This window comes from Gastrolobium bilobum, unplaced genomic scaffold (genome assembly GCF_033153095.1).
Source record: "Gastrolobium bilobum isolate Gb01-03AN ecotype WA unplaced genomic scaffold, APGP_CSIRO_Gbil_v1 utg39525, whole genome shotgun sequence".
Lineage (NCBI taxonomy): Eukaryota > Viridiplantae > Streptophyta > Magnoliopsida > Fabales > Fabaceae > Gastrolobium > Gastrolobium bilobum.
In genome coordinates this window covers 48,335-71,772 of record NW_026895757.1, presented here as the reverse complement: position 1 = coordinate 71,772, position 23,438 = coordinate 48,335, and the positions used below count along the sequence as shown (strand labels likewise).

At 38.6% G+C, this 23,438-nt stretch overlaps 1 protein-coding gene across 2 annotated transcripts; it reads left to right on the top strand.

Moving 5' to 3' along the window:
* Positions 1-501: 501 nt before the first annotated feature.
* LOC133295665 (uncharacterized) lies at positions 502-21,895 on the top strand. Of its 2 annotated transcripts, none has more exons than XM_061494506.1 (19): positions 502-1,963; positions 10,042-10,127; positions 10,332-10,691; positions 10,810-10,893; positions 10,995-11,378; positions 13,722-13,761; positions 14,077-14,212; positions 14,357-14,448; positions 14,727-14,972; positions 15,323-15,570; positions 15,660-15,890; positions 15,973-16,191; positions 16,286-16,339; positions 16,455-16,520; positions 16,629-16,769; positions 16,854-16,907; positions 20,433-20,492; positions 20,743-21,147; positions 21,288-21,895. In XM_061494506.1, exons 1-19 carry the CDS (start codon positions 673-675, stop codon positions 21,453-21,455), a joined length of 4,365 nt encoding a protein of 1,454 aa, XP_061350490.1. In that variant the 5' UTR covers positions 502-672; the 3' UTR covers positions 21,456-21,895. The 2 variants fall into 2 exon arrangements, with proteins under 2 accessions (XP_061350490.1, XP_061350488.1); XM_061494504.1 differs by having other exon boundaries at positions 10,789-10,893.
* Positions 21,896-23,438: the final 1,543 nt, after the last annotated feature.

The window sequence follows — 23,438 nt, the reverse complement described above, 5'->3', positions numbered from 1 at the left end:
GTCATGGATTTGGACTCTTTCCTTGTTTCTGTACACGCATAATTTATGATTTACTTATGAAATTACAATGGTTGAACTTAAGCAACTTAAATGTTTACTATTTATGAACTGAAATGTCATGGTATAAGTTATCAAGAAAAAACAAAGCGGAAAAAAAATTAAATTGTTTTTAGTTTTGTCATTCTATCTGGTTGACACAGTAGGTAGCGGGTGAGGTGCACGTTTGCATCTTTCAGCATCACGAATGCCACGTGTACATTGGTGTGTGGCACAGGAAATGAAGCGTATGGCGTGACAATACCGTAGAGATACCCAGGTTATAAAAATATCTTCAGAAAGGAACCACCTTCTCTGCAAAAGACGCGAATCTCTTTCTCTCTCTCTCTTTTTAATTATCTCTTCTTATTCTCGCTCATTTTTTTTTCTCTCTCTTGCCCATTGAAAGCGAAATCAAACTGCACAAAACAAAAACATTACGAGTCTAAAAAAACGGATCCCAAACAATAACTGAACCCTAACCCTAGAAAACGGGGCTTATCCTCTACTTCCCTTCTCCGTTCGTTCCTTCACTCTGAAATCGAACGAAGTCCGTTTCGGTTCGTCTCCACTGGTGCATGCTGTAGGGTTCGTCTCCACAAGTTGTTACGATAGGGTTTCGATTTCTATGATGGAATGCTTTGGTTCTTGTGTACCTTGTTGTTGCCGGCGATGACCGGGGACCGATGTCACCGGTTGAAGACCATGGCGGAAGAAGAAGGGGGTGTCGCCGTCGAGGAGAAGGCCTGCCCCAGGAATTTTCCGGCGGACCAACCGGAAACTCGTGACGACTCCGCTGCATTAGAGATTGATTACTTCTCGCAGGCTAGGAAAGCGCTAAGCGAGCGCTCGCCTTTCGATGTTGCCGAGGAAACGTCGACTTCTGGTACGGTTACTCTGCCGAGTGGGTTGGCGAGTTTGTTGAACCGTCACGGCGATAACCGGAGGCGCCACAAGAAGTCTCATTCTGGTGGTGGGGAGAAGAAGAAATCGTCGTCTAGAGCGAATGAGAAGTCGCGCGGTTACAACATTTGGGTTGAGACCGAGGAGTACTTTAGGGACTTGACGTTTTCTGATATCGACACCTTGCTTGAGGCTTCTTCGTCTTCTTGTTTAGCTTCTCGGGAGTGTTTTTCTATTCCGCGTTTGGGAAATGCTCCAAGGTTCAATGTAGTTAGTACTAGTAGTGAGGCCGTGGATGAAAAGACGCCTGTTCCAAGATTCAACGTAGTTAGTAGTGAGGATGTGAAGAAGACTGGTGAAGAAGTGAAAGAAGAGGATGGTTTGTTGGGAATTGAGTCAATTGACAATGTTGCCGCTGAGAAAGATTTGCCTCGGGATGACAAGAGTCACGATGATTCTGATTCTTCTATTGGTTTAGAGTGGTTTTTAGGTTGTAAGAATAAGGTTTCCTTAACTTCCGAGCGCCCTTCGAAGAAAAGGAAGCTTTTGGGTGGTGATGCTGGTCTGGAGAAAGTTTTAATGACCAGTCCTTGTGATGCGGACCAACCGTTTTGTCATTACTGTGGCAGGGGAGACACTGACAGTGATTCCAATCGGTTAATTGTCTGCACTTCTTGTAAAGTTGCAGTTCATCGGAAGTGCTATGGTATGCAAGATGATGTAGATGAGTCTTGGTTGTGTTCTTGGTGTAAGCGAAAGGGTGATTTTGATGACTCTGTGGATCCTTGTGTTCTTTGCCCAAACAAGGGTGGCGCATTAAAACCGGTTAATAGCAGTGTGGAAGGTTTTGGGTCTGTCCAGTTTGCGCACCTGTTCTGTTGCCTGTGGATGCCCGAGGTTTATATAGGCGATTTGAATAAGATGGAGCCTGTTATGAATGTGGAAGGAATCAAGGAAACACGGAGAAAATTAGTGTGTAATGTTTGCAAAGTGAAGTGTGGTGCATGTGTGCGGTGTAGCCATGGTATGTTTTGTTGCCTTTTTGTACTATGCAAATTTTGTTTCTTAGGCCAGTATTGTGGAGACCATTGTAGTGTTTAGAAGCTATAGCTGATTGTACGTCTGTTAGGCCTCTTTCATTTGGTTTCATGCTGCAATGTTTTGAAGTCACATAGTTTTATAGTTGTCTATTACCCTTTGATTTTTAGTTTGTATGTTTCCTGCTTGTAGTTGCAGGTAATTAGATGGTTGGGTTACTTTGTGTAAGATGATTAGTGTATTAAACTAGGTGTAGTGAGTGAAAATGAGCTCAATTTACTCTCTGATTAATGTTTGACCCTTATGTGGAACGATTTCTTAATTTTTTGTACTAGCATCATGATGCAGATCATACATTTCGGTGCATTTGCAGTATATCTGCACAAAATCTTGCTGTTTATCAAGTAAAGGCTTCCACAAATGTAATCCTGTACTGATCAAATATTCAGACCTCAGATTGATAAAAAAACTAAGACTTTTAAAATGCAAAAATGCTGATTAAAGTTGAAGAACATTAGTTACTCTGTCTGACTGATTTTAGTGGTTGTTAAAATATCAATTTGGTTCAGCATTAGAGTTGCTCTGTACGCTTACGTGCCTTCTTCAAGAATGTATGTGTTTAGAGACTTGTTCATGTTCTTTCTCTTGAAGAACATACATGTTTGTATTTAATTCTGTGCACCTGATTATGTTTTTGTGATTTCTAAAATGTCACCAGTCCCTATTTTGTTTTTGAAATTAAATCAGTTTTAGGTTGGTTTTCTTTCTATTTTTCTTACTAGAGGTTTGCACAATTCAATCTTAAAGTGAATATCCTAATTCTTTGTTTGAATCTTGCATAGAATTTGCTTAGTATCTGAACTGGACATTTGACTTGTTGATTATACACATTCAGTGATTGAAATATGCAAGGCAAGATTTTGAAATTACTTTTGTGCAGTTCGATTTTTTACGTGGCTCAAGAAAATGTTGTTAATGTGAGTAGCCTTTATATTGGACCTGGTTCTTGTTCATTCTTTTGTGCAGTCTTCCTTGTTCATTGTTTCTCCTTCAATTTGATTTTAAGGAGAAACTAAAGACACTGAAATAGATTTTATGTTATGTTGGGGATGCACATATTAGTGGCCAATGTCTGATGATATACTCAGATTATTTAGAATCTTAGGCTGTTTCTCTTTTTAACTACACAGCATGTTTAATTAGAGTAGAGATTTGGCAGAGAGTTTAACTCTGTTTCTTGTGACGTTCAATTAACCTTCTGTTTATGAAATTTGGATATTGGGCTGTTTTTTTAGCTAAATTGGAAATTGGATATTGATGGAATTGGTTTATTTCCCAGGTAGCTTCTAGTTGTTTCTTGCTGATTTGTCCTGGATATATTTGTGAGCATTTTTAATAGAGTATATCCTGCCACAGAATAGCAAGCCAAAAGTATAAATAGATAGGTAAAACAAAAATTGAGCCTACTGAAAACATGTCATTTTATTTTAAAAAAAGAAACATACATAATTTTTTTTATTTTTAATAGAAAAGATGCAGTGCAAATTCTGCATTGCCCACCTTCAATCTTCCTCTTAAAGTGGGAAGACGTGCTATCGGACCCAAGGTTTGTCAGAAAACGAGTATGGAAACACAATTCCACAATTGGACATAGTTAAATGTAAAAGAATATGTTGTGTATTGATCTGTGTCAGGGAGCTACAATATATAGAGACCCTAATGGGCTTAAGTGTAAGGCCCAAACCTAATCCTAATACAGTCAGACTATTTACGGATAAGACAGAATCCAATCATATCTAATCAAATCTAATCATATCATATCTAATATTCTAACACTCCCCCTCAAGCTGGTGCGTATATATTATGAGCACCAAGCTTGTTACAAATGTATTCAACCCGAGGACCTCTAAGAGCTTTAGTGAAAACATCTGCTAGTTGATTAGACGAGTTGACAAAAGCTGTCTTGATTTCTCCTGACTGAATCTTTTCCCGAATGAAGTGACAATCAATCTCTATATGTTTGGTCCTCTCATGAAAAACAGGATTAGAGGATATATGTAGCGCAACTTGATTATCACAGATGAGTGTCATGGGTTGTTTCTGTTCACAAAGATGAAGCTCCTGAATCAACTGCTTTAACCAGATCAACTCACAGGTAGTATTTGCCATTGCACGATACTCAGCTTCTGCACTAGATCGGGAAACAACAGGTTGTTTCTTGCTTTTCAATGAGATTAAGTTTCATCCGAAGAAGACACAATAACCAGAAGTAGAGCGTCTGTCCGAGGGTGATCTTGCCCAATCGGCATCTGAGTAACCACAAATTTCTGTATTTCCCTGATCCGAATACAACAAACCTTTTCCTGGTGCTCCTTTGATGTATCGGAGGATCCTCACAGCAGCATCCCAATGTGAATCACAAGGGGAATCAAGGAACTGACTGGCCGTACTGACAGCGAAAGAAATATCTGGCCTAGTCACAATAAGATAATTGAGCTTCCCAATCAGCCTTCGATAACGTCCAGGATCAGATAACGGCTCCCCCTGTCTGGGCAATAACTTAACATTAGGATCCATGGGTGTATCAACTGGTTTACACCCCAACATACCAGTCTCCTCTAGGATATCCAAGGCATACTTCCTTTGACAGATAGAAATGCCCTGTCTAGATTGCGCCACCTCAATTCCCAAGAAGTAACACAGCTTCCCAAGGTCCTTTGTTTGAAATGCACTGAATAAATGTTGTTTTAACTGATGGATTCCGTCTTGATCACTTCCGGTGAGGATGATGTCATCAACATAGACTAACAAATAGATGCACTTGTTAGGAGATGTAATCCTATAGAATACAAAATGGTCAACTTTACTGCGAATTAGGCCAAACGCCTGTACAGCAGAACTGAAGCGACTGAACCATGCTCGAGGAGTGGCCAGTGACGAACAACAGCAAGGGCAAGAAATAGGCGGACGAACGCCATCTTAGCGACTGGAGAGAATGTATCGCTATAATCAAGGCCAAAGATTTGAGTAAAACCCTTGGCAACTAGGCGTGCCTTGAGACGATCAACATAGCCATCAGGTCCAACTTTCACAGTAAACACCCAGCGACAACCAACTATAGACTTCTCTGGAGGAGCAGAAACAAGGTCCCAAGTGCCATTGGTATAAAGTGCGGTCATCTCATCAAGCAACGCTTGGCGCCATCCTGGATGGGAAAGTGCTTCACCTGTGGTCTTAGGAATAGAAACAGAAGAAAGACTAGAAACAAAGGTGAAATGAGGAGGAGAAAGGCGATCATAGCTCAAGAAGGTATAAAGAGGATAAGGGTTACGAGTAGTACGTGTACCTTTTCTTTGAGCAATGGGAAGAGCCTCTGGTGAAGGATCCGGAGGGGAAGAATCAACTGCAGAGGGCAATGAGTCAGCAGGGGTCGAGTCGACTGGAGGTACTGTCTTACGACGCTGATAAGTGAGAAGTGGACGATCCTTAGGTACTGGAGCAATAGGTGATTGCTTATCTGGAGTAGAAGCACCTGCATCTGGCAAAGACAAGTCAAGAAAAGGAACAGGAAGAACATGATCAACCTGTGACAATGGAGATGGGATAGAATTAAAGGGTTGTTGATCAAAAAAGGTGACATCCGCGGAAACTAAGTAACGCTTGAGGTCAGGAGAGTAACAACGATAACCCTTTTGAAGACGAGAATAACCAAGAAAAATGCATTTAAAGGCTTTGGATGTTAACTTATCCTTACCAGGAGTGAGATCATGAACAAAATAGGTATAACCAAAAACATGTGGGGATAGAGGAAAGAGAGGAACATCTGGAAACAATAAGTTATGAGGAATATCATTATTAAGCACAGATGAAGGCATGCGGTTGATGAGAAAGCAAGAAGCAAGGACTGCATCAGCCCAGAAGTGAAGAGGAACATGCATGTGAATAAGAAGAGTCCTGGCAATCTCAATGAGATGTCTATTCTTACGTTCAGCTACTCCATTTTGTTGTGGAGTGTGAGGACAAGTGGTTTGGTGTAAAGTACCCTGTGTGGCTAAGAAGTGAGAAAAGTCAACAGAAACATACTCCTTAGCATTATCACTACGTAAAATACGAATAGAAGCACCAAATTGAGTATGAATTTCAGCAGAAAACTTTTGATAAATAGAAAACAACTCAGAACGGTTTTTCATTAAATAAATCCAAGTACAACGGGAGAAATCATCAATAAAGGTGACAAAATACCGAAAACCTAAAATAGACACACTACGACTAGGACCCCAAACATCTGAATGAATAATTGAAAAAGGAGCATCAGCTCGTTTATTGACTCGATTAGCAAAGGAGGAGCGTATGTGCTTTCCTTGCTGACATGACTGACAATCTAAAGTTTGAAGACCGGATAAAAGAGGAACCATCTTCTGCAATTTCGCAAGACTAGGATGCCCGAGACGACTGTGGATGAGCTGTGGAGATTCTGTGAGAGAACAAGCAACTGAAGGACTCGGCACATCAAGGTAGAACAGACCCCGTGACTCACGGCCCACTCCAATCATCTTCCCCGTACCCGGGTCCTGCACAGAAACAGAATGGTTTGAGAATGTGACAATACAATTAAGAGAATTGATCAATTTACTAACCGATATTAAATTATAAGGGATGTGAGGAATGTAATAGACAGATGTCAAGGTCAATGAGGAGGTTGGACAGATTTGTCCAATCCCATGAACGGGGGCCTTAGTTCCATCAGCAAGAGTAAAAGAGGGTAAATTATTAGAATATGTAAGGGAAGAAAAGAGTTCCTTATTACCACAGAGGTGATCAGTAGCACCTGAGTCAAATATCCAAGGACCAAGTGATGCAGAATGAGAAACACAAGCAACAGGATTACCAGTTTATGAAGCAGAGGCCTGAGATTGAGGAGAGGACTTCCTGAGAAGGGCCTGGAATGCTGCATATTCTTCAGAAGAGAGAGAGACTGAACCATTTGAAGCAGTATCCGATTGAGCTACATTAGCAGCAAAAGAAGGTCGCATGTGAGGATACTTGGTGTAGCAGCGTTCCTCATAATTACCAAGTTGCTGACAGTAATGACAACGAGGTCGCTGACCACGTCCGACTGGACCTCCTGGGCCTCCTGGGCCACGACCTCCTGGGCCTCGGCCTCCTGGGCCTCTACCACGACCACGTCCACCTCCAATATGCCCGCGAAAATCAGTACGGGAAACTAGAGCAGTAGAATCAACAACAGAAGATGATGCAGGAGCAGATTTCTTATTCAAATTCAGAAGACGCTGATACGTCATGGATAGATCAGGCTCCCCACTAGTCAAGATAGTATCACGAACATTATCATATTCTTCGGGAAGGCCAGAAAGTGTGGCAACCATAAAGAGACGTTCCACCTGTTTCCGATATGCAGTAGCATCAGTAGGGTAAGGCAGCATATCCAAATATGCCTGCATCAAAGAGCGACTCTTGCCAATATATGTCTCCATCTGAATGTCGGATGATTTGCTCAATTCCATAAACTGAGAGATGATGAAATAGAGCTGCTGAACATCATTAGTGTAGAGGTTTTTTGCTTCCTCCCACACTTCAGTGCAAGTTTGAAATGAATAAAAGATATCCAAGACAATCGGATCAATGGATTGCCAGAGGATACTCAGAAGCTGGTTGTCAATCTTTTCCCAATCAGACTTGTCCTCCTTAGGGACATCAGTAGACTTAGTTGTGAGATGGTTCCCATATCCTTGTCCAAAGAACCAAACTCGAACAGAGGTGGCCCAGTTCTTGTAATTAACAGATCCCTTCAATTTTGAAGAGGTAATGGACCCAATATTGGTAGAGATGATATTGGGAGAATTTCTCAAAGGAGGAGATGGAGACTTGACCTCTGAATGAATTGGAGGGTTTGCTGCCATAGTATCAAATCACAAAGATACAAACCGAATAAAGAGAAACGAACCTGATCACCAATCAAGAAGAGGTGCGCACAAAAAGTCAGACCCACAAAGAACCAACCACAGATCCAGAAAGAGGAGGAGAAGACGAGCTTCTCTGTCCAAGACCGGCCGGAAAAAGCCGCCGGAATAGTGCTCACGCGCCGGCAGAAGGTGGCGCGTGAAGCCCACGCGCAGAGAAGACTGGAGGCGCGTGAGAGCGCGTGACAACTCCGATGGTGGCCGGACTTCCACAGAGCAGGTCGCCGGGAGGAGAGGGTTCTGTTCGCGTTCGTTCCAGACTGAAAACTCGCCGGAAAAGTACTCCGGCAGCCTGAACAGTGGCTGACGGTGGCTTATGGTGCACTGGTGACTGCTTGGGGATGTGGACATGTGCAGAAGATGCCTGGAGAGGACTTACAGCCTTTGATGTCTTACCGGAAGGACGCAAGGCAAAGAAAAGATGACTCCTAAGCAGTGGGCTTAGGTTTTAAAGCGAAGAACAAGATTTCTAAGCGGAAGCGAGGGTTCCCAGAACGAAATAGCTCTGATACCAAGTTAAATGTAAAAGAATACGTTGTGTATTGATCTGTGTCAGGGAGTTACAATATATAGAGACCCTAATGGGCTTAAGTGTAAGGCCCAAACCTAATCCAAACCTAATCCTAATACAGTCAGAATACAGTCAGACTATTTACGGATGAGACAGAATCCAATCATATCTAATCAAATCTAATCATATCATATCTAATATTCTAACAGACATAAAGTTCTTGTCTGCCCAAATACTGATTGAAAATTAATAGAGTCAATACAGTCACTGTAAGGTTCAATGTATCTAGTCCCCTGGTTAAGTAGCCTTTAGCTTAAAGGTTGTTACAACTGAATCTAAATTAGTTAGATTGAGTTCTGTTAGTTCTGCTAGAAGCTTCTAGACTATGCTTCTATTGTATCATCTATATAAGTCTGTTCTCTCTTCAGAACAATAGTGAATGATTTCAGTTTTACATTTTCTCTGAATGGCTCATTTACCAGTCTTCTGGTCCAAGATGACCTTCAACCAGAATTTCCTTGTTGATCTGTGTTTTAACATAACAGATTGAAGGGTGAAATTCAAAGAAAACTTTATTCTCACGTACAAATTTACTAACACCCATCAGATTTTTAGTGATGGAGGGAACTAAAAGAAGATTATATAACTGAAACATTGTGTGTGGTCTTAGTGGAGATGAGAATTTAGATGAACCAACAGATGTGATCTCCAGAACTTGACCATTTCCATTAAACACCTGATCAAGACCAGCTAACTGAGAACTCTGAAGCAAGTTCTGAGGATCTGAAGTTACATGGTGAGAGGCACCTGAGTGAGGATACCAATCCAGGGCCATCTGATCTGAAGAGTAAGCCAGAAATGCACAAGGATCTGAGTTCTGAGTGAAATTGACTTGCTGAGGAGGTGGAACACCTTTCAGCTAAACCCAGCTTAACTAGGGGACTAGATACATTGAACCTTACAGTGCCTGTATTGACTCTATTACTGTGGCAGGATAGTATACTAGGCATTTCGGAATTTGCTGATAAGTAAGAGTTAATGATTGTTTAATTCTGATGTTGAAAGGGTGACAATCTCAGTTGCTGCATTTGTGACAGCAAACCTATATAAAAATCAACTGTGATATACTAAACCATGGGAGCCAACTAGTTCTGTTCTTGAAAAGTGGATGTTTAGGGCTTTAACATGATTATATTGGCTACCTACTGCGAAAGGTGCTTCATAAGTTGATCTTTTGATCTATTGTGATATATGATTTGGAATTTAGTATTGTCAACTTGGGATTTTCTGAATGATGAACATGAATATGCAGCTTTCCTCTTTATTTACTTATTTATCTTTTCTTTTCATGTTTATTTTGAAGTGTCATGTTTAATTAAGGTTTTGTGGTACTACCAATTGTTTGATGTACTGCAGCTACTGTTACTATGTTTCTAAGTATTAGATAATTCAATTGATGTGCTCCTTTTGATCTTGTATATGACTTGTATTTGGAAGCTGGGATTCATAACTATCTTATGCTCTTCAAATTCTTTTAGCTTGTAACTCTTTTCTTCTGTGTGGTGTTTTCAGGAACCTGCAGGACTTCTTTCCATCCTTTATGTGCAAGGGAAGCTAGACATAGGATGGAGGTTTGGGCAAAGTATGATAATGATAATGTGAGTGATCTATATTTTTCAAAACCAAATTCCCTTTTCCCCTTCCCAGGAAAAATAAATAAAAAGCAAATCAAACAAGATGTTGAATCAATATTAGAACAGTTCCTAATTGCCAATAGTATTTTTTTTATAAGTCACAAGTGTTTCAACTGTAGTTTTGCAGGAGTTGATTGTCATGTATCTTTATATGTTATGCTTTGTCAGGTTGAGTTGCGGGCTTTTTGCTTGAAGCATTCAGATCTACAAGAGAAAAGAAGCATGCTGCCACTGGGAGGCTCTAATGCAGTTTCAGAAGCCAATGGCCTTCCAGTGACATTGCCAGTGAACAGTGAACACGATATTAAAATTGGTTGTGGGAATGGAGGGTTAGCGTCTGTCAATAGTGAAGACATATTGGACCATAATGATGAGCCACCAGATGAAGGATTTTCTGATTGTAGTTTAATTGCTCACGACATTTCGGGATGTGATGCTATGCCACAACATAATGTTGGAGTGGTTGGGAGGACCGGTGAGAATGTTGATGCGTCTGACTCCCTCAGTTTTGCACTTGTTTTGAAGAAGGTATTCTGTATTATGAGTATAAGAATGTGTGTATGTGTTTAGGATGAAACTGTCATTTTTGTAAACAATTGATCTTATTCTGTGCTCTTATTTTAAGTCGGCGTTCACTCTTTGGCAGTTGATAGATCGAGGAAAAGTTGATGTAAAAGATATAGCACCGGACATTGGTATTACACCAGATACATTAACTGCAAATATCAATGTATGTAGTACATGAAATTTATCATGTCCATTTTATGGAAAATGATTATTTTCAGTATAATATTTTATATTTTTTATATGTCTCAAATGTTATCCTTGCAGGAAGATTATATGGCCCCTGATGTGCGACACAAAATAGTTAATTGGCTAAAAGCCCATGTATATACTAGTGCATTTCAGAAAGGTCTAAAAGTCAAATTCAAACCAGCCAATGCATCCAAGGATGAAAGTGAAGCCACAGATGGTTCTGATACTTTACCAATATCAGATTCAGGTTTGCCGGATCCTGTTGCTGTTAAGTCGGTACCACCAAGGAGAAGAACGGTCAGTAACATTAGGATTTTGAAGGATAATAAAGTGATATGCTCATCTGAGGGAGTCACTAGCGAGAATGGGATGCAATTGGACAAGTTAAGAGTAGGTCATCCTGAGCGTGAAAATCCTGGAAGTTCCAAGGAAGCATCCTTTCCTGTTGCGACTGAAATGGTAATTATCTTCTAGAATTTATTTTCATTTACACAAGTCAGGATGATATAGAGGCCTTTGACTGTTTTAATTTATAACGAAGGAACCAAAGTTTGCTTTGAAATTTGGATTGGCTTGAGTTTTTACCTGTTCCTAGAAGTTCAAAACCTGATTGATGACATCCAATATCTTACATTATACGCGTAGAATAATTTGTTCCCATTTTTTTTCTGTCAACTTTGAACCACATGGCCAATTCTGCTTTCTTCCTTTCTTCCCTTCTGAACTTTGTAACCCCCTCTCCCAAAATGTTATTGACATTTTTGCAAGGATTGTTTAAATACACAGTATACTTTATTACAATTTCATGATGAGCGATTTCATTCATTTTTTATTTTTTACGCTGCATAGTAGTGGGACAAGGCTTGATTGTTGTTTGAGGGTTGGTTAGTTTTTGTTCTTTTTTCTGCTGGCTCTGCTTCAGTGTCGAGAAATCCCTGAAGAGTTTGAACTCATTATATTGAAGTAAATTGCTGATTCCATTTTAATATTTCATCCCTACCCCTAATATTGTTTGTGTAAATTAATTTTAGCTTTTGGAAAGCTGTCATGTATTGCCTATTAGGTTTTTATAAATTTCTTCCTCCCACCCCTCATTAAACCTTGAGTAGGGATTGTATTGACAAGGTGACATGTGGGGTCACATCTTGAATTCTGAAAATGGGTTTCTTGTAGTCACATTCTTGGATTTCTCAATATAGATTTTACGCGCCTCCAGTACTTGATGTCTATATATGATCATAGCAACATCAGCTTTTTGCATTTCATTTTTGAATTTAGTCCTTGCATGCAAGCTGTGATTCTGAGCTGGAAACAAGTGTTGCCAAATGTTGGTCAGATTATGTATGTATTCAGGAATCTGAAAATAAGCTTTGTAGAAGCCTGGTTTTCTTCTGCTTTCTGTATTTCTATTCCTTCTTCTGCCCTGTCCATCTCCAAGAATGTTGACTTGCCTGACTAATGACTACTCTATTTTCAATACATTGTTTGGCTATGTTTGGTTTTGGGAAAGTTGGTCATGATATTGTGAGACAACTGGTGTATGGAGTTGATTGTACATTTGAATTATGTGCATTGATGCGTGTCATGGGCCAACTATTCCAAAAGCTTAAACTTTTGGGTTAGTTGGTTCATGCCAGTTGCAACTATCCCCAAAAGCTTAAGCTTTTGGAATAATTAGATTATGTCATGGTATTAAAGCCTTTAAGGACCTTGTGGTCTAGAGTTCGATCTTTGCTGAGGGGGTGTGATAGGATTAAATTACCCTATCTAAAGAGGAGAGATTTTATTGGTAAGAATGATCAAATACAATGATATAAGAGCTAAAGCCCCCAGCCAAGGATTATTCCTCCCATCCCTGCCTAGTATGGCAAAATACTCACTTCCCCCGTATCCTCTTACCAGCGCTACTGCCCTCTTATATAAGAAGAGGCAAGAACAGAAAACTAACATCCTAATAACTAACTCCTAGAATTAAGGATAAAAGCAAAGCTGACTTATTTTCCTAATATCCTAATCCGAAACAGACTTTCAAAACAGAAACAGAACATCCTAATCTTGTAATCCTCCCCATCTTCTAACTGCCATATCTTAATAAAATTGACTTCACTTGGGCTTCTTGGGCTTGCGGGTGTAAATCTGGAGGATTTTGGGCTGCTTGGATGGGCTTGGTGCATCATGGTGTGTATACAAACCATTGGTGTGCTTTGACCCAACGGCTTAAGCTTTCGGAATGTGAGTTGGTTCATGACAATGAGATTCACGCTTTCAATATTTTTGTACTTTTTATTGTCTAAGAATGTGACGCGTGATGGAAGGAATTGGCAGTGAAGAAATAGAACTCTATAAGAGAGAAGAAATATTTCTGTAAAGAATCAATTCAACTTAAAAGTTTAAGTTGTTGGGTGAGGCTATATTAATAGTTTTTATGTTTCTCTAACACGCCCCTCATACGAGAGCTCATCGGGCTTGAAAGGTGGATGATGTATCAAGCCCAGCCTACTTGTGCTAAGAAACTCAACAATACTTAATTATTTATTAATTGAATGTGGGACGGTGAGGATCGAACTCATGACCATTCGGTCACATAAGCTCTGATACTATGTAAAGAACTAATTCAACCCAAAATGTAATAGTTTTATATTTCTCTAACAATTTCGTAAGAGGTGGATGACAAGATATGCTCCTTAATAACGCTGTCTGTTTGGATGTTTTGGGTGAACCTGATGGAATGGAATTAATTTTCACTTGTTTGGAAGTGACGAAAGAAATCATTTGTTTACTTTATTTTTTTATTCCATGCAGAGTTTAACCAAGCGTGAGGATATATCTCCCGAGGTTCAAGGTATGGCTTCAACTTGAAACTGTCTTTAAAAATTCAAGAGCTACTCACTCATATCTGGCGATTTCTTTCAAAAATCCCTATCTCTCTGCCATTCCTTTTTTTTTTTTTGAAGGAAGAGCATGGCTTTAATTTTATATATGATGAAAATACTTAGTTTTTGAGGATTTTGATTTGCTTTTAACTGAAAATTTGTCTGAGCCACTTCCATAAGTAGTTATGGCATGTTTTGCTACTATGTTCAGTTATTTTTAATTTGTTTTTTTTCTTGATGTATTATGTTTTTTAATAGTGTATAGCTACATTATGATTATGCAGGCAATGCTGATAAAATGCAGAATTCTGGATGTGTTTCAGAAGAAAAGTCTACTGATTGTTTGCAGAATTCTTCTATGCTTTCTGATCAGTGCTGTCCTGTTCATTCTGCTTCAGAACCACCTGATTCTGGTTTCATGTGAGCTTTTCCAAGTGGCTATTTTTGTTATTTGCAGCACGTACTGCTTTCTGTCTCCAATTGCTTGTTAGTAGTCAACCTCTGATATGACTTGCTTAGATTGGCATTCTCCTTTAAAGTCATGCTTCATTTTTTAAAATGCAGAAAGGTGGAACCGATATCTAGTTACATTCACCCATACATCAACAAGAAATTGCTGCATATTCGTGATGGGGTGCTCTTGGAGGACATTATATGTGAGATACATTTGAATATCTTTAGTAGGTGTTTGGTATGACCATTTTAATTTCCCAAGTTTGTCTAAATCTGTTTATATTTGGGTATGATATATGAAAAATTCCAAATCTTAAAAGTAGAATTTGTCAAAACCAATATTGGGATTGGTATTCATACCCAAATATAAAATAAATAGATTTCTAAGTGTTTGGGAAATTAGAATGACCACATACCAAATGGCTCCTTAGTGTTTTCTTCAATGTTCTTTGAAATAGGCTAATAGATTCTGTCTCAGCAGGTTCACGTGAGGAGGGAAATTCTTCTTTGGTTGAATCATCAGGGGCTAATGGCTGCTCAAGTAGCCAAAATCAGCAATTAACTAGCATTGACATTTTCAAGCCTGATCAAGCAAATATGGAGCAGTTGTTTGGGGCTAGAAAATTGGAACTTGTGGAGTTTCCTCCAGAAGATGAAGTGGAGGGGGAACTTATATATTTTCAGTATAGATTACTGCAGAATGCAGTTGCAAGAAAGAGGCTTACTGGTACGTCTTTCCTCTTTTTTTTCCTGCATTTTTTTTTTCAATTTTCAATTAGTTTTATGTTCGTAATATCATTCGTATTGTATCCCAGATTCAAATTTGGGGTTTGGAAATTTTCCCCCTCTTTTTTAAAATTTATTGCAATATTTGATTGTGAGGGCAAACCTTAGAGTAGTGGTAAGATTGCTCCTTGTGACCAGAAGGTCACAATATGAGTATGAGAAATAGCCTCTTTGCAAAAATGCAAGGGTAAGGCTGCGTACAATCGACCCTGATCCCTACCCTCGCAAGTCGTGGAGCCTTTGCATCGGGATTTGCCTTTTATTTGATTGTACTTGATTTTGTAATTGCAGATAACTTGGTCTACAGTGTTGCCAAGAGTTTGCCACAGGAGATTGATAAAGTACATCAGCAAAGATGGGATGCTGTGATTGTTAATCAATATCTACGTGATCTTAAGGAGGCCAAAAAACGTGGCAGAAAAGAAAGAAGGCACAGGGAAGCACAGGCAGTGTTGGCTGCTGCAACTGCTGCTGCTGCAGCATCCTCTAGGGTTTCTTCTTTCAGAAAAGACACCTTAGATGAATCTATGCAACAGGAGGTTATATATGCTTCTGTTTTCTCAATTTTTTTATTTACAAAAAAAAAAAAAAGCTAACTGTATTGACAATTAAAAATAATCATTTTTAGAATTTGCTAAAGTTGGATACTTTAAGTGGAAGGACTGGTGCTTGTTCTCAGCCAATGCCACGAGCCAAAGAGACACTTTCAAGAGTAGCTGTGGCAAGAACTTCATCAGAGAAGTATTCAGATTTTGGCCTGCTCACCTCAGATTCTTCTAAGGAGCAACGTAAATCATGTGATATCTGCAGACGATCTGAGACTATGTTAAATCCCATCCTAGTCTGCTCTGGTTGCAAGGTTTCAGGCCTCAGCTCTGATCCCTTTTCATGTACGTGTTTGTTTGATCTATGTCCCTTAGTAATTATTCTTTCTGTTGCAGGTTGCAGTGCACTTGGATTGCTATCATAGTGTGAAAGAGACAATGGGTCCATGGTATTGTGAATTATGTGAAGATTTATCGTCTAGAAGCTGTGGGGCATCTGCTATCAATTTCTGGGAGAAGCCTTATCTTGCTGCAGAATGTGCTCTCTGTGGTGGTACTACTGGTGCTTTTAGGAAGACCTCTGATGGTCAATGGGTTCATGCATTCTGTGCTGAGGTTAATTATTCTCATTTGATTTCTTTGGTAGTGCTCTTGTAATCCTTTAATTTTGCTTAAGTGTTAACTTCCTGATATTTGCAACATGTACTAGTGGGTTTTTGAGTCAACATTCAGAAGAGGACAAATAAATGCTGTTGAAGGAATGGTACGATCATTTCTTAAATTTGGAACTCCAACCTACTCTCCTTTACTTGTTTACTTCAAAAGGGAGCATTTAATTATCTTGTCTAACTATTATCTATTATATTATTGAATGCCAGGAGACTGTGCCAAAAGGAGTTGATATTTGTTGCATCTGCCACCGCAAACATGGTGTATGCATGAAGGTGATGATAATATCAGAAATTATTTCCCTCCTCTATACTTTTTCAATTAGCAAGATTTTGGAATTAATATTCCTGATTGCCAAGCCAACGTTAACATGGTGAATGCAGTGTTGCTATGGCCATTGTCAAACTACATTCCATCCATCCTGTGCTAGAAGTGCTGGTTTGTACATGAATTTGAGGACTGCTGGTGGCAAGCCGCAACACAAGGCTTACTGTGAAAAGCATAGTTTAGAGCAGAAGGCAAAGGTTTGATATGGTCTTTTGGAGTAAAGGTCCTCTTTGTTATTCTGGTATAATGGTATCTTAAGTTTATGTTCCTCATTTGCTCAGGCTGAAACTCAAAAACATGGAATCGAAGAGTTAAAAAGTATCAAGCAAATTAGGGTGAGACTTCGCTCCCTATTTTTTGTCTCCTTGATTCCTTCCTCATCTTTTATACGGCTTGTTAATAAGATATATTTTGTCATTGGAAACTGGAATAGGTTTTAGTTGGAACCTGTTTGGAGCATTTTTTTTTCAAGCTTAAGTTAAAAAGAGAGTTTAAAAAATAAAACTAAAAGTTGTTTGGTGATTATATAAAGCTGTTCTCAGGGTTTTGAAAGGGGGAGATAACATGATTTGTTATTATGATAAATTATTAGGATAAAGCGTAAAACTTATAAATACAAGTTTAAAATAAGGGTGAAACTGAAAAATAAATATAAAAACTCCAAAAAGCTGGCATACATCTTTAAAAAAGGAGCTTTAAGCTTTTTCTTTTTTTATTCATTATAAAAAAAACTCTTTTTATGATAAGAGTTTTTGTAAAAATATGTTTGGCTATGCTTCTCCTTATAAGAGAAGCTAAAAAGAAACCATCCAAACGGGTACATAGACTTTAAGATCACTAAACATATGAAGCTGTCTAAAATCTATTGGATAAAGATTGTGCTTCAGTCTTATTTTTGGTTTGGCAGGTCGTTGTAAAAGTATGATATAATAGTGGTGGCATTTATTGCATCTTTTAAATTTTAACGAGTCAAATCAAGTAATGAGATTGCGGAGTCCTTAGTGAGGGAACTAAAAGTTTTATGGAGCTGCTTGTAGAATAATTGTTGTGGGTGCCAGAAACCAACTATCCCAAAAACTTAAGCTGTCAAGTGAAGGCAGATGAATGATTTTATATTATATTCGTAGCACGACTCCTCGCATAAGAGCCCATGGGCCGGAAGGGTTAACAATGCACATGCCCAACTATTTGTATTAAGAAATTCCACAATATTTATGAGAAGATTATTAGAAGAATTGAGGCATCAAGGGTCGAACTTTGAACTGCTCTGATACCATGTCATGAAACCAACCTAACCTAAAAGCTTAAGTTGTCACGTGAAGTTAGATGAATAATTTTATATTTTATTTTTTATTTCTAATAGTGGTCTTAGGATACATTAGTAGGTTTTTGTAGCAAATGACCGCTTGGTTTGGACGCATGAAAGTGCTTGGCATTAATGAATTGGTAGGCAATAGAGCATAAAACTTTCTGGGATTTTAAATGTCAGTCTAAAATAACTATTTGACAAAGTAGAGTGTTATTGACAAAGTACCCTTATGTCTGCTACATGGTTCTTTTTCAGTATAACCATAGTTTCAAGCACATGTCAAATGATTAGTAAATGCCTCTAGGCTATGAAGCATAGACACATGATTTTTTTTGAAATGTGAGTGTCCGACAAGCACCGACATAGACACGCATTCGACACGTGGTCAACAAATTTGGACACGTTGACCTTTCCGACACGCATATTTGATGGTGTTGGACATGGTCTCTACAAAACATTCTGATCCCAAGTAAAAAAAACCCTAATCACAATATGAAGAAAATCCCTAACCATCGACCATCGTTCTCTGTTTTTCCGTCGATTCTCGTTGTCCCTTCCACTGTTGTCTCTTCCGCCGCTGCCGGGGCTTTGCTTCGATGCTCCGGGTGTGTTTCTCACCCGCCATCTTCTCTTCTCAGTGTGTCGTCTTGTCCTTTCTCTTCAGTTGCTGCTCCGTCCTTCATAGCTCTCCCTTTTTGAATCCTCCTCCTTTTTATTCTTTATTGTAATTTCTCCCTCTGTAAGTGATGTGCGTGCGTGTTCTAAAGTCTGGTTGGAGATGACCACTGAAAGGTTGAAGATGAAGAGAAAGGACGAGAAGTTCAAGGAAGCATCGTAATATTGTTTTCTAAATAACTTGAAACGACCACGTATTGTTTATGTTGTATGTTCAAATTTAAAAGGGTAGAGCATTGTTTATTTGTTTTAACCCACTAATTAATTTTTTTTATTCTGATATTTAAACTTTCTATAATAAATACATTTAATTAATTTTTTTTTTTCTGATCATGCATTTATTCTGATTGATTGCATTTAATCTGATTGATTGCATTTAATCTGATTGATCGTGCATTTAATCATTCATGTTTTTTTGCTATGCATTTATTGTTATAATTATGTTTCTTTCTTTATTTTCTTAATTGATTGTTAGACTTCTAAGTATGGAAATAATTTATTTATTTTTTTGGTTAATTTGACGGATATTAAAAATCACTCCCCAATTAAACCCAACTAGCGAGTGTGGGGTGAGGGCAATCCTTGTACGAAGCCTTACCTTTGCAAATAATTGCAAAGAGGCTCTTTCCCGGATTCGAACCCGTGACCTTTCAGTCACAAAGAAATAGCTTTACCACTGCTCCGGTTCGCCCTCTGTTATATTTTGATGGATATAATTAGTTTTATTTTATTTTTAAGTTATTAAATATGATATATAAAATACATTATATATTAAAAATATTATTTAATATCAAAATGTTTCCTAACATGTCGAAATTTAACATTTTTTAGAATTAATGTGTTGGAATGTCGTGTCATGTCCCGTGTCGGTGTCGGTGCAACATAGCCTCTAGGTACTTAAATGTGTTGTTTTGCGCATAATTAAAGTAATGGTGCTTCTCCTTTCCATTCACTAAGGGAATTCTTGTAATTTTTATTGTCTCTGAACTTAGGAATCATATTTATTTTGTTTTTTCGAAGTTCAAATTCAGAATTGTGATTTGTGAAAAGCGAGACCGGAGAAAACAAGTACTCCTATATTAACGAGAGCTTTGTGGACAACGATTGTATTATCAAGATGACTATAATCTTACTCAAAATGTATTGTGGTAATTTTAAGTTTCGTGGCATTCTGTGACCAAAAGCTCAATGTCGTTGTCACAATCACATTTCTCTTCAAAAAGTTAGCCTCTTCTTATACCCCAAAGCTTAAGACTTATAAATCCAATATTAGGAATTGTGATTTGATTGGCTGTGATGTGGATAACGATTTGAGATGGGGAGAAGGATTAGTGAGTTAGGAAGTAATAACAGGATGTAATAGCTGGTGCTTTGTTGCACACACATCTGGAACAGTTGCATTAGGAATATTGATTTTGCTTAGTTGAAATTAGTAGTCTCTTGATCCTCACTTGTATGCATGTGGCATGTTAATCCACTTTTCTTATATTTTTTTTAAAAAAATTAATTAGTTGAAACTTAAAATAACTACCCACCAAACTTACATTTTACTTTTAGGTAAAGTTATGTGTGTGTGTGGGAGGTGGGAAGGTATGTACTTGGTGATTGTTGAGGGGTGAAAAGAGCTAATCTTGATCATTAGATCGGATGGTCGAGATTAACTCCTCTCACCTGATATAGTACAAGAATTGTTTTTTTTTTTTTTTTGAAAGAATACAAGAATTATTTTAATGCATGTATTTTTATTTAGTAAATGTCATGTATATAAACGAATAGGTATGCATCTGCATTAGAAGCACTTCTAGTTGTAAGTGACGTGTCTGCTTCTTTTAAGTGTATCAATTAACTTGACTCTTCCTAAATGCTTTTGAAACAGGTTGAACTAGAGAGATTACGTCTTCTTTGTGAAAGAATTGTAAAACGTGAAAAAATAAAGGTATGTGGAATCTCTGTTTTATAAGAATCTTGAGTTTTTTTAAAAATCTGAGTCAAGGCCCAAGTTATTTTACACCATTTGGCCCTACGTTCTAGATGATATTTACTGTGTCATTTCCAGAGTTTGATATATAATCTCTATATAGTATTTTCAGTTTGGGCTTTGATTCTTATGTCTGGATCTTGTTACATTTGGCTGTCTTGTATGCTCATTTTCTTGATTAACTTCTGGTCTTGTGTGACATTTGCAGCGGGAATTGGTTCTATGCTCACATGACATACTTGCCTTTAAAAGAGATCATGTTGCTAGGTCTGTGCTGGTTCGTAGCCCTTTCATCCTTCCGGATGGTAGTTCAGAATCAGCTACAACGTCCCTTAAAGGGAACACAGAGGGGTACAGATCATGCAGTGAAGCACTCCAAAGATCAGATGACGTAACTGTGGACAGTTCAGTTTCTGCTATGCACCGTGTCAGAGTTGCCATATCCATGGACACGGACCCAAAATTAGATGATGACTGCTCAACCTCACAAAGTCACTATAATCACAAGATTGCAGAGAGGATGCAATTTTCTGGCAAGCAGATTCCTCATAGAGCTTCCGCCACATCACGTAATCTTTCGGATGATGGTGGATGGAGATCCAAATCTAGAAAGGTGCTATCTATGACTTTTAAGACTTGTCCTCCTATTTTCTATTTTCTCTCATTTTACTTTGAAAATTTAGTTAGTGGGTGGGTGAATTCTAGATTTAGTGGGACAAGTCCTCATGCATTCATGCTTATTTGCACTTACAGCATGCTGAGACATTTGGAAAAGAGCTTGTTATGACGTCAGATGAAGCATCTATGAAGAATTCTATGTTACCTAAAGGATATGCATATGTTCCTGCTGATTGCCTGTCAAATGACAAGCAGTCTAACGAGGATGTATATGCTAGTGGACCAGTGGAACATGACGGGTAAAGTCTTGGATCCTAGCCTTGCTTTTATTTTGCCCACGAGGCTGACGTCCACAATTTTCGCTGCCATTTTGCACGTGGAGTTGTATTTGAGAATGGCCAAATGTAGAGAGAGGGCTCTGGTCACTGTATTGTTGCGGAATGTTGTATTCTGCTCTGGCGGGGGGAAGTTTTGGTTAGCATTCTTGTACATTCGTTATGAGAGTAAACTGTACAGTGGATGAGCATTTCTTGCATTTACTTGTATTAGAAGGGCATGCATTGCTTTTTTACTGACACTCTGGAAGGATGGAAAAGCATCATTCCTTCTTGTAAACATACAAGGGAAGACCAGGGAATCACCTGTTTTTCTGTATAGTTGATGTACATATTATGACAATCGGGTTAATTCTGAAAGAGATCGTGCTCGGCATCAGATTCACCGAGCATATAAATTATGTAGCCTTCCACCCTGCTTTCAATTTTGTATTTTTCTTTCTCATACTGCATTTATGTTATGGGCATTAACGCTGATTGTCATTTGTGGTCATTTCTGATTGTGTCTTTGGGCCAATCTGTCCTTTGTTATTTGGGTCTGACTTCCTCTTTCTTGTGTATACTCTCCTATAAGCCTCACTAATACCTCCCTCTTTTACATTCACCTTGTCCTCAAGGTGAAAAAGAGGAAATTGCTCTTGAAAATCTCAAGGTTTTCCCAAGAATTTTCACAATCGGGTCTGTCTGTCCATTTATTCAACAATTTACAAGACGGTACCAGATTATGCAAGACACATCAAAGCTTCATGTAGATTTTCTGAAGTGGAAGTATGAAACCTCTGCAATAATGCCGTTCAAAGTTGCCCCTAACTGACGTTTGGGTTTCGAGCCTCCCACCATTAAAACCAATTTAGAGCTCTCCCCTTCATACAAACTGATGCGGCCTCTACTTTCTCCTCTGATGGAATTTGATTGAGTCTGAAGTAGCGTTTGGCCCGATATATCCACCCATAAGGATTATCACCAATAAAGTATGACACCTCTAAACGCCTCATTCCATCCCTATTTCTACCATTTCCACCATTGCGTCCTCCCCTGTTTTCACTCTCTCCTCCTTGATTTCCTCCTCCCTTTACTGTCCACCTTATCCAAATATGCAAAAACTGTCTCCCGAAGCTGATGCATTTCCACCGTCATCTCCTCCATCATTCCTTCCAACATGGTAGTTCTCCTCTCCACTGATTCTACTTGCCCTTCCATTCTTGTCTGGACCATTCAACGGTTCAAGGATCGGGAGCTTTGATATAAAAAATGATCGAAACCAGATTTAACACACAAGTAAAATTGGGAAAACAATGACTGATTGTATTAAAATGCCAACAAATAGAGACACTTTACGAATGGAAAATTGTAGAATTAAAATGACAATATTAATATGGCTCACATAGCTAGGAAAAAACATTCAACCAAGTGACAACATAGGACTGCACAATACCTCTCACCCTTCCTTTACCCCACTACAATGACATTTTAGCATACTCCCATTATACACACTTTTCTTTTTATAATAGAAAAAATGTGTCATTTTAAAAGATGTAAGTTTGTCTCATTTTAAGTAAGAGAAAGAGATAGATAAAGGAAGAGAGAGAGTGGACAAAAACTATAAAGGTGGGAGTCTCACCTCTTTGTGAGAGTCAAATAATACAAGTTGTGTCATTTAAAAGGACAAACATTTTTCCCTTTTATAATATCCTTTTGCATTTTCTCTCCTATAACTGCCTACTTATGCCACATCTCACATTTTGTTATGCTTCTATCTCCAATTCTGTTTGCCGCCTCTCCACTTTTGTTCGCTGCTTCTCCCCAATCTGTCCTTGGGCTTCTGGTTGTATCTTTGGATCATTCTCTTTATTATTTTCTAATTGTGTCTATGGGTCAATCTGACCTTTGTTATTTGGGTCTGATTGTGGGAAAAATGAGTAAAGTGTCATAAATCCCAAAATATTTTGCT

Excerpts from the sequence above, each read along its gene's own strand:
- LOC133295665 (XM_061494504.1), top strand. The coding sequence starts at position 673 with ATGCTTTGGTTCTTGTGTACCTTGTTGTTGCCGGCGATGACCGGGGAC. Across the intron at positions 10,128-10,331 it reads CAAAGTATGATAATGATAAT|GTTGAGTTGCGGGCTTTTTG; the intron begins GTGAGTGATCTA and ends ATGCTTTGTCAG. Across the intron at positions 14,213-14,356 it reads CCACCTGATTCTGGTTTCAT|AAAGGTGGAACCGATATCTA; the intron begins GTGAGCTTTTCC and ends TTTAAAATGCAG.